Raw genomic sequence first — 12,160 nt, 5'->3', positions numbered from 1 at the left:
GAGCCCAGGATCCTTGAATTACAGACTCTATCCATCCGTGGCCGAAGGTGCTCCTGCAAGGCTTTGTCCAGCAGTCAGATTCTCACCTCATCACTGAATCGCCAACTACCTTTTAGACATCCTCCATCTAGAACCCCCCTTTTTAAAATTAATTCATTTTCTTATATTTGGGTCCTCCAAAAGAAGGACCCAAGGAAATCAGGAACAATCTGAATGAACTTCTGATCCAGCAGCAGGAAGGACCTGGGATGGGCAGAGAAGTTGCAGGCTAACGGAAAGAGAAAATACCATGACTGGGCAATAGTGAAAGAACCTCAGGAAAGGCAACTTACTTGGAAGGGGATTGTTACAGGAACATAAATGCCATTAGTTGGTTCTACCATTCAGGGTGAGGAGAAGTGGGAAAAGCAGGCATTTGGGGAACAGGCAGAGCTAGGGGAAGACATCAGAGTCACAAGGGAGCCTAGCCCTGGCCTGAAACCCCTATTCATCCTTCAGTGCCTCACTCTCCGATAGAACTCAAGACACCAGGCTTGGTCCCTTTCTCCCCACCCTCATACTTATCACTATCACAATATCACTAAATCACCACTATCCCATTTCCTGAGAATCCCAAGTTTAAGGAGCTGTGTCTGAGACACCATAAGAGGTTTTATATAAAAGAGAAGTCACAGTGTTCCTATCCTAGAAGAGATCACAGATTCCTATGGGGTTCACAGAGATAATGACAGACACTCATACCACTGCACACATAGTCAATCCTGCCTTCTTTCCAAGGGGACCATTCCTTATGAGCCCTGTTTTCGGGGTTACAAATGGATGCTTCTCTGTTTGAAGACCTTATATATTCCCCGTGGGGATCTTGCTCTAGATTTCATGGCTACCTCAATTCTCTTTTTTAACTTTTTAAGTGGCAATGCCTGCCAGAGGTCCAACATAGAGTATGTCTCTTGAAATACTCAGTCTATTGAGTCATTCTATTATTAATGGAGTCAACTAAATGTACCTTCTCAGAACTAACAGGAAAGGGAAGCTACCTGGCTTTCCCTCAATCAGAACTTTACAAAATGGTTTCAGTTTCTTTATCTATAAATTGGGGATATTTGTACTTCAGGTACAATAGAGTTGTTGTGAAAAAAGTCTTCATATTATACAAATAAGAATATTATTATCTCATTCTTCTCATCTTGTTTGAAGGACTTCAGAGAGAAATGGTTCTGGACAACTCACTATCTTGCAATTTTTTTTAAATTTAAAGTTCTATGTACAGGTGCATAAAATAACTACAGTTAATAGTTGAATAAAAGGATGCTGGCTCACTGAAAACATCCTCAGACAATTCCAGTAACAGACAAGATGATGGGGAAGATTTGTATCTCATTCAATTCCCTCAAGTTTTTTTTTTTAATTATTGTTATTACTGAAAGAACCATAGTATGGAGAGGGGACCTCTGGCAAATACTAGCAGTGAGTCCAAAGTCAACACATTTAACTTCAATGCTCTAAGATTATGAACAGCAGGACAAAAAGATCTTTATTGGTATAGGAAATTTCCTAACTGGGAGCTCCCTATACCAATGAAATCAGAGGTCCTGTTACCCCATAAGTATTACAAAGGGCCATCTCCACTCATCCTTATCTCTATCTTGCCACTGAACTCAGATGGTTCCAGAGGAAAAAGTGAGGTTGGTAATTCTGCACAGTCCTCCCTCACTTAAATCCAATTCACTTGCAGGTCATGACATTACTTTCCTGAAGTCATGGTCCTATTTGAGAGGAAAAGTATTACTACCGGGGCGACTAGGTGGTGCAGTGAGTGGAGCACCAGCTCTGTAGTCAGGAGGACCTGAGTTCAAATCCTGCCTCAGATACTTAAAACACATACAAAAAAAACCTATCTGTGTGACCTTGGGCAAGTTACTTAATCCCAATTGCCCTGCTTTCCCCCTCCAAAAAGAAAAAAAAAAGTATTACTACTTAGAAATGGACACTTATCCTGAGAGAGAAGGGAATTGAATCTGAAAGTAAACCCTTGTTTAAATACTGCCACCATTAGCTGTTAAACTCTGATCATTTTATGTCAAAGGTAGAAAGAGGCTAAGGGATTTTTCCTCTGATCTTCCTTAACACAGTAACATATATGGGAAATACAATCTACACCACACAAAGAAGAAAGATAAATCTATACTTACTATGTATATCTGTGTATATAACTTTCAATACCATCATCAATGATTAGTATTCCTGGGTATGCGTAGGAAAGGAAGTAGTTTTCTTCAAAGTAGAGGCTTATAATAACACTGTAATCACTGGTATCAAATTCAAATAGGAATAGGGGCCACTAAACTATACATAAGGATCCCTGCAGGCCACATGTTGACTTAGAAAAACATAAATTAATATTATATATAGTCTACTGTATTTTTGTTTATTTTTTCAAATATTTCCTGACTACATTTTTAATCTGATTGGGGACTCATTCAGCTGTGTTGTGGGCCCAATGTCTCAGGGCTGTGCTTCATCCCTAGAGGATTAAGGGAGTAAAAGGCAGCTTCATTCATTCAGCCTTTGGTAACATGCCATCTACCACAACTGAAACCATTTGATAATCCTCAGTCAGAAACAGATCATCTGAGAAAAAATGGCAATCAATCCAACCAAATGACAAATAGTTGACATTTATGTCGCATTAAGGTTTGCAAAAATGCTTTACATTTATTATATTGACTGATTTTCAAATCAGCTCTCTGAGAAAGGTACGAGAGATAATAATTTTCCTTTCACAGATGAAACTGAAACTCAAAAGAGTGACTTTAAAAAGGACACACAGTAAGAACTGGAGACATTCTTTGAAACAGGTCTCTCCTGATTCTAATTCCAAGTCCAAAGCTCTTCCCATTACACTATGGAACAATGATGATGATAACACTAATCATAAAAAATATATAAATAATAATAGGTCACATGCCTATAGTGCTTTGCAGATTTGTTCATAACAACTCTGTAATATAGGTAGCACAAGAATGTTTATTCCCTTTTTAGATACGAGATCCAAGACAATAGTGAACAAATGATGGTCTTTGAATTCACCTGAAATAAAATGATGTAGGTATACTGCAAAAGGTCTGGTGGTATACTGACCTCTTTCACAAGCTCTAGCTCTGAACCTTCAACTGGTAACTAACTTATTCAATTACCCCTCAGTAGGAAAGATTTATTTGTGGATCACTCTGTCTAATGTAACCTCAAAATCACAATACCTAAAACATCTCTATTCCCTAGCCAGCTTGTCATCCAGATTTATCTACTTTGGTCACCTTAACCAGAAACCAAAAATATCACTGCAGACTCTTCCCTCTATCTGCTCTGTTGATCTTTCATTCAAAATAGTTTTTAAATAAAACTCTTTCTTTCCATTCCCACTGATGTGGCTCTGGCCAGATCTTCTATCTATTGCTACCTATGGTATTCAAATGCCTCCTAAATGATTTCCGTGATTCTGGTACTTTCCTCCTTCAATTCATCCTGTACACCAAAAATGCCAAACATGCGGGCCACTGTTGCACTAACCAATCCAGATTAAAATGTAACTGAGAAATATTTGACAAAATAAATAAAAATACAGTAGAACACAGAAAATGTTAACACATGGTTTTCTAAGTCAGTATGCTTCTGCAGGGATCCTTATGGATGATTAAGGGGCTCCATTTCTATTTGAGTGTGACACCATTGCTGTATACAATTGTCACATTCATCTAACTGCTTTGATACAAGTCAACCTCATTTTCCCATTCAAAATAAATACAGTACAAGGGAAGTGGAGGTAAGTGCAAAGGTGAGCTTTAGCCAAAGTGCTGCAAGAAATTTGAGGGGTCTGCATCTTCAAGGAAAACCCCTGAGCAACCAGCAGAAGCTTCCTCTAATCCCTTAAGATTGGGGCCAGGTAATCAGCTGGATTATATGACCAACTCTGATTGATCTGATCATACCTTACCATCTTATTCAAGTAAAACCCACACCAAAAATTCTCTGACACAAGTAATGGCTACTGTGCTAGGTAAATGGTGAACCATTCAATACAACAGAGTTAAGAGTTACTTTCATAGCCAAAACACAATCCTCATTTTTCTTCTTTTCACTTTTATAACTTTTCAGGTACCTTCCATCTCAAGTTCTCTTTGATCCCATGTGTATGTTCTCATCTGTATAAAAAACAAACAAACATGTTTTAGATACTTTTCATCATGCTGCAAAGGCTGTGCTGAGAACCAATTACATGCAAGATGCAATGGTGGGCACCAGGGACATAAAGATAAGGAAGTGGAAAAGGCAGCAATCCATAAATCTGGGGACCTAGGTTTTCTATCCACTATTTCAATGTGCAGATTTTGGCAGGCCACTTTTTCAGATTCTCAGTTTCCCTGTCTCCAAAATAAGGAGATTTGGACTAAATGGTCTTTTAAAATCCCTTCAGTCTCTTACATTCTGTGACCCTAGAAATATAAGATATGGTCCCTAGCTTTGAGCATCTTACAGTCTTGCAGAAGAGTGAGATTGGTCATAAAGAGACCATTAATGTAAAGTACCAGATGAGTAATAAAGATAATAAGAGCTTAGGAATTCAGAGGGGAAAGAAGTCTCTATGGGCTAAGATGGTAAGGGTAGGCTTAGTTGAGAGGGTATGTGGAAAAGGGGTAAACTAGGGCTAGAAGGAAGGAGAGAATAATCTATGTATGAGCAAAGCTATAAGCAAGACCATAGATGCAGAGATATGCATCTGAGAAGTCAGAGACCTTCAAAATCAATCCAAATAGCATTTTCTAAGCCATTGCTATACAAGGCAAGCTGCATTGAGGATATAAAGGTTCTTTTTTTAAGATAATATCTCAGAAGTCAAAAGAGCTTGAAACCTAATTGGAGAGTTAAAATAGTTAGTTACACACAAAGAAATACAATATAAAATAAAACATGATCGAGGTGAAAGAGAAGAGAGATATCTGAAGCTGTAACCTCAGTTTCAAGAAAAGTTCCATGAAGAAGACAGCACCTGCCCTGGGTCTCAAGAGAATTTCAATAGGCTGGACATACAAGTATATTGCAGGCAGTACCATGCATGAAAACACAGAGGTGGCAAAAGGGGAACCTGCTAATATCCCAGCCAGGGTGCGACATGAAGAAACACAAAGCTGGAAAGGCAGCTCAGAACCACAATGTGGCTGGCCTCATGTCAAGCTAATTTTCTCCTAGTAAAAGGATATGACAGAGCCATACCAGCACCAGAAATGAAATTCTTGCAGCTGTGGGAAGGAAGGGCTGAAGAAGGGAGGGACCAGAGACAGGTCCTTTCCAATTCTAGATCTATGAGTCTATTATCCCACAGTGTATTTCAGAGTGTTTATGGGAAACTGGTCTAACCCAAAGAGAGCAAGAACATGGAATTGACTATCTGTGGCGATTCACAAATTGCTTTTGCCCCAGGGGACTCCAGCTGAGCTATCCTAAGACCCTTTTTGTATGATGCCTATGGGGAAGGATATTCCCAACCCATGGACACAAGGCACCTATGACTGTATGGCAGTGCAGGAGCCCACAGCCTGATTAAGGTGACCCTGGGAATATAGTAGCAGCACCTCACTAAACATGAATGGTGCCAGTACTATTCCCCAATCCAGTATTGCCTCTCATTAAAAAAAAAAAAAAAACTTTGGACATACCATCAAGCTACCCAAACAAGACCAAAAAGCCTGAGTAGCCATGATAAAATATTGTGTTATATAGATGTCTCATATAAGTTTCCTCTGTACTCAAATAGTGTGTTGACAACAACATGGCAATGTAAACAGCAGGCCTTTAATAAGTATTTGTTGAGTAACTCTTGACTGAAACAGTATAAATTCAATCTTTCACCCTGCCAGAGAAAGGGAGGGTTCAGGTCCACAAATGCACCATTCTCTTCCTACCCCCTTTTCAGAGAGAGAAGAATGGAATAAATGGTGTGAATTAATGAAAGTCTCCCTGTCCCATGACAGGAGGCAAACAGCATTCATGTTGGGACAGGCTGCAAGAATATGGTGGAAGGGTCTCTAGGTGGCGCAGTGAATAGAGCACCAGCCCTGGAGTCAGGAGGACCTGAGTTTAAATTCGACCTCAGACACTTAACACAAAAACTAGCCATGTGATCTTGGGCAAGTCATTTAACCCCAATTGCCCTCCAAAAATAAAAAAAAGAGTAAGGAAAAAAAAAGAATCTGGTGGAACTGAGCCTGAATCTAGCCATCAGACTCAGCAATGGGTACTGGGAGTGACAAAAGAAGGAAATGAGGAGAAAGCCTCTGTAGGATTTCAGGGTGTGCTTGTCTATCATCTGAGGAGTAGCCAAGCTAAGTGCCAAGAGATTCCTTATCAGAGGTATGCTTATCAGGGATGAATTTGTTTGCCCTCAACTCCTGAAACCACCAGTTAGGTGAGGGAAGAGTGCCAATACCAATGAAATCACAAGTAGGCTAGCAAACAATGGTGTAATCAATGAGACACCAGCAAGGACAAGATCAGGCTAAAGCATGATAGCACATCTATATCCAACCATGGTACAGAATAAGAGCTTAGATGGAATGATTTTCAAAGGTCAAGGTGAAGGTGAGGATGGCAGGGGAAACAGTGGATATCTGGGAGGAAAGATAGAAGGAAAGAAAACACAAATGCCCCCTTCAAACCCTGCTTACTTTAGACCAATAACTACTCCCACTACTTCTCCACCTCTGCCCTAGTAACCTTCTCATGTTAGCACTGCTTCCTACCCTAAAGCCACCTCCTCCAAATGACAAGTTCCCCCCTAAAAGCTCCATTGAGGAAGTACCTACACCAGCCATGCTCACTTCTAACCCAGCTCAGTCCATGACCCTCTCTGGACGACTTTGCCTCCTTGCCCTGCTTGGGTATCTTAACCTGCCTTGTGATTCTTTTTATGTGTTGTCTTCCTGCATTAGGACCTAAGTTCTTGGAGGACAAGGTACAATTTTCCTTTTTATTGTATTTCTATCCCCAGTATTTTAGTACAGTGCAATTACTCAGACCACAGCAAGTACACTTAATAAGTGCTCTAGATATCTACAATTTTCCTCCTACAGGAGGCTAAGTGTAGCTCTGTCAGAACTTATTATTTTATCTCCCCTTGGAGGAGATAATAGCAGGCAGCTTCCCAGGAAAGGCCCAGGCCTCCTTGGATGTGGCAAACAAGCTATCCATGGCCACACACATGAAAAGCTAAGTAGGAACTATACACCTCCCACACTTAAAATTACCAAGATTCACATTTCGATAGCATTTCATTGCTTTCAAGCTGATTATTCCAAACAATCCAGTAAGGCAGAGATTGTAAGTAATATTATCCTCATTATACAAATGAGGGAAAGTATGAAAAATGATCTAAGATAAAAACTAATGGGAGCCAATAAAGAGGAATTAAATTGAAGTCTTCAAATCTAATTACTCTTAATTTCAAAAACACCTTTCTAGACTCTCTAATGGCTTTTCTAAAAAATTGGTTCATTCTAGGGAGCACAAGGCAAAGAAGTCACTAAGCTTCTACATGTGTAGGGGGAGGAACCAAGGACAAGAAGAACATGGAAGAATGGTTGTCCTATTGGCAAGACCAACACTATATGGCTGAAAACCCCAATCAGAAACACGGAAGTTTATACAGACCCTCTATGTGTAATCCCTGGAATAAAGGGAGAGGAAGAGCTAATAGAGAGAAGAAATTATCAAACTGTTCCTTTGATAATCCTGATGCAGCAAAGAAGAGGGGAACTTTTGAAGGAAGGGGATAGGGAGTGCCCTGCTCCCTGCAAAGACTTCCTTGGGCAGAGATACTTCAGGATATGGGAAGAAGATGAAGCCACAGTGAGGAAGGAGTGATGGGAACTCAGAAAAGAAAGCTCACCTAGGATTGAGTTGTCATCAATGTTAGAGGAACAGCTGCCATCACCTGTTCTCCTGGGTTCCCTCAGGGGGAAAGGCACAGGTACTTGGGGAGCAGACAGATGCTGGAAAAAGGCAAAGGAACCCAGATTGACACCAGCCCTTCCCTGTGGTTCCCCTACTCACACCCACTGGGGCTCCCCTGGAACCACAGGATCTTAAAGAGGTCCCTAACACAGTCCCTCTCTCTTCCACATCACTAAATCACTACCAGCCCCTTGGTCTAGCTTCCATGGGGGCTGAGGGGGTAGGGGTGAGGAGTGGGATAAAGAGGAATTTCTGAAGCACTACAGTGAGTTATATAAAAAGCCCCATGGTCTCCAATACAGAAAGACTAAGAGATTCCTAGAGGGGCAAGACAGATTGAGACCTTGACAGACATACACATCAGCCCATTTACTGCAAGAAGAATATCTCCTCTGAACCCTGCTTTCAAGCTAATTCAAAGTTGTTCTATCTTTTCTGGAGCCTTATGTTCATTATTTCTCCTGAAGTGAATTTCTGGTCATAACACTTTTGTTGTTGTTGCTGCTGAGGCATTTTAATTGTATCCAACTTCATGACCCCATTTGAGGTATTCCGGAAAACATCCTAGAGTGGTTTGCCATTTTCTTCTGTAGCTAATTTTACAAATGGGGAAACTGAGGCAAACAGGGTAAAGTGACTTGCCTAGGGTCACACAGCTAGCCAAAGTCTGAGGACAGATTTGAACTAAGGAAGATGAGTCTTCCTGACTCTGCCCAGCACTCTGTGCACTGTGGTGCCCTCTAGCTGTCCCAGAGTTTACCACATTTACTACCTTTATAACCCTGGGCCAATGATTGCCCTTTGTTGGTCTTCAGTTTCTTCACCTGTAAAATGAAAAGGTTAAACTAGGTGCTCTCGGAGAACATCTCCCAGTTTTCAAATTTACTGGTAAAAGTAAATGACATTCTAAAGTCAAGCAAAAATTATTTATGAATTTTTACTGGTGTGGAATTATTCTCTTTATTTAGAAAGATACAGAACACTAATTTGTGCTACTAGATATCTAGAAAAATATCTAGGGGAGGAGGGGGCAAGGTGGCCTGCCTCTTCTTTCTGGGCACGTGTGGCCACTCTAGGCTTACAGGAGGTCCCGCCATCTCAATGACCTGAGCCACAGGGGTACTGGGGGAAGAGACAGTGCATCCTAGGAGACTTCCTCCACCCCTTCTGAGCTAGGCCCCAGGTCAGGACCTGCAGGACAAGATGTTTCCCAGGAGGGATCCCAGAAACAGCTGCAGCTTAGAGGGAGCCTGCAGGTCCCATATTCAGGTAACAGCTCCCATTGCTTTAGCCAAATCCAGCCAGGTATGGCGAGTGCTAATATCCTTATTTTTACAGATGTGAAAACTAAGGCTCAGGGAGATTCGGTAGTTTATCCAGAGTCTGTTGAACTGAAGAGGATTTCACTCCATATATGCCCTGATTTCAATTCCGGGGTTCTTTCACCCTACACAATCAAGCTTCCTAGCTCCTTTTACAGTGATATGACAGGCTGTCACTCAGTCTTCAAGCATTTCTTAAGTGCCTATTTTCTGCTTAGGAGACAAAGAAAGATAAAAGACATCCCCTGTTTCTTAGGAGCTCAGTATGTAAACGGCAAAGTATGAGCAAGCTATAACCATTTGTATTAAATATTTTGTAGTAACGATCCACTCTTCCTGGCCTAATAGTGCTTTGTACGTGATAGCTAAAAAATAAATGACTGCTGAATAAAGAGTTAGGAGCAAAAAAGACATAAGATTGAGATGTATGAAATGAGAACTAGAGGTCCTAAGGCCTTATATGTTTATGATTAAAAAAGGTTATTTTTCATGTAAATTTCTTCATATCTGGTGAACTAAACAAATGAGGGTCCTTCCCAAAAGCTTTGCCACATTCATCACATCCATAGGGCTTTTCTCCAGTATGAATTCTCTGATGCTTAATAACTTGTGAACTCAATGAAGCCTTTACCACACTCACAACATTTATAAGGTTTCTCTTCAGTATGAGTTCTCTGATGTAAGATAAGGCCTGAGCTGCAACTGAAAGCTTTTGAACATTTATTACATTTATATGGTTTCTGTCCAGTGTGTATTAACTGATGATGAATAAGACGTGAGCGCCAACTGAAGGCTTTCCCACACTCATTACATTTGTATGGTTTTACTCCAGTATGAACTATCTCATGCTGATCAAGAGCTGAACTCTGACAGAATGATTTCCCACATTCCTTACTTTTGTAGGGTCTTTCTCCAGTGTGAATTATCTGGTGTAGAATAAGGTGCAAGTCCTGAATAAAGGTTTCTCCACATTCACTGCATTTGTAGGGTCTCTCTCCAGTGTGAATTCTTTGATGTCTAGTAAGTACTGATCTTTGATTGAAAGTTTTTCCACATTCATTACATGCATGAGGCCTCTCTCCTGTATGAATTCTCTGATGTGATACAAGCTGAGAATTCTGAACAAAGGCTTTTTCACATTTATCACAACTGTAAGGTTTCTCTCCAATATAAATTCTTTGATGTTGAATAAGGCTTGATCTCTGACTAAATGTTTTCTGACTTTCATTACATTCAAATGGCTTATCTCCAGTATGAGTTCTCTGATGTCCATTAAGCTGTGACTTCACATTGAAAGTTTTACCACATTGATCACATCTATAAGGTTTTTCTCCAGTGTGAATTAACTGATGTTGAATAAGCCACTAGCTACAAGTGAAAGCTTTTGAACATTTATTACATTTATATGGTTTTTCTCCAGTATGAATTTTTTGATGTTCTCTCAAGTTTGAGCTTCGACTGAAAATTTTTCCACATTCATTGCATCTGTGTGATTTTTCTCCAGTGTGAATTCTTGGGTGTAAAACAAGGTCTGCATTCTGCTCAAAGTTTTTGCCACAATTGTCATATTCATGTGCTTTTTCTTTTTTTATTCCCTTATGATGTACGAGGTCTCCAAATTCATTACATTTTTTTGGTAATGTCCCCCACAGTGGTTTTCTTGTGAGTCATCATAGCTTCACTGAAACCTTTTTTGAGGGAAGAGCATTTCCTCAAAATCACTGCTGTAGCATTTCTCTGATAAATGTTTAAGCTCCTCTCAGGTTTAAAATTTTCTTCAAACTCATGTTCTTCAGAGAAATCCTTTAGGATTATTTCCAGTGTTTCTCCATTTGACTCTACTCTTTGGAAACTTTCCCCTTTTTCATATAAATGCTTGTTCTCAGTTCTTTACATATCTGAAACAAGAAATTGAATATATAATGTTCTCTATGCTGAGAAAAAAAATTTATTAGACTAGGAATAGCATCATTGACACTTCTAAGTAGTATAAATGGCTTTCCTTATATTCAGAACTAATATAAAATGTAGAAAGAAAGTGAAAGAATGAGGAAGCAGGAAAAATGAGTAGAGGTATGATCTAGATGAGGGGCATAATAAACACAAAGTGAACAAACAGGCTAAGGAGGGTGGAACATTTGATCAGTGGAACAGATTAGGCAGGGAGGCTGGGAAGGAGCAAGAAATTTTGAAGTATAAGCAGAATGTATGGGAGACAAGGTAAGTTTTCAGTATGTATGTGATGGATGGTAAGGTCAGTGGTGAGATGGCCTAAATAGGATGATGGGAATATCTGATGGGGGAGTAATTAGAGTCATAGAGAAATAGAAAAGAATGCTTCATTATGTATGAGTTTCTAGTCACCAGAAGAATTAGCAAAGAAAACAATGAAATTGGTGCTAACAAAGAAGAAAGAGGAAGAGAGGTGGCATAGTGAAACAGGAAAACATTCGATTTGGCATAATGGAACCTGTGTTTAAATCCAGGCTATGATATTTACAAGCTGTTTAATATCAGACAAATCCCTTTACTATTCTAATCATGTTTGCTCACCTAAAAAGTGAAAAGGTTGGACAAAATGACTTTTCAGGCCCCTTCCTATTAACACTGTAAACCTGTCAGAGCAAGATAGGTGAATTTTGAAATAGAAGCTGAGTTTCCAGAGAGGAAGACTTTTCATTGCAATGTTACAAGATTAAAAAGTGGGAAAGACAGTGAAAGACAATGGTGTCTCATTCTGTCTCTGTTTCTGAAATTAGGAAAGCCATTCTCTCAGGTAAAAGTCTACATCTGTAAGAACAGAACAAAAGCAAAGGACCTGGTTTTGTTCA

The 12,160-nt window shown here is 39.9% G+C and overlaps 1 protein-coding gene across 1 annotated transcript; it reads right to left on the bottom strand.

Moving 5' to 3' along the window:
* Positions 1–8,947: 8,947 nt before the first annotated feature.
* ZNF16 (zinc finger protein 16) lies at positions 8,948–10,996 on the bottom strand (the record flags this gene model as incomplete). Its single annotated transcript, XM_069100954.1, is given in 2 exon segments — positions 8,948–9,937; positions 9,939–10,996. Coding segments are annotated over 2 exon segments (1,179 nt in total), but the record flags the coding sequence as incomplete, so codon positions are not given.
* Positions 10,997–12,160: the final 1,164 nt, after the last annotated feature.

The sequence above is a fragment of the Petaurus breviceps genome, unplaced genomic scaffold, assembly GCF_028583685.1.
Source record: "Petaurus breviceps papuanus isolate PSGF00001 unplaced genomic scaffold, PetGlider_PUasm1.0 441, whole genome shotgun sequence".
In the NCBI taxonomy this organism is placed as follows: Eukaryota; Metazoa; Chordata; class Mammalia; order Diprotodontia; family Petauridae; genus Petaurus; species Petaurus breviceps.
This window is presented reverse-complemented; position numbering and strand designations above follow the sequence as displayed.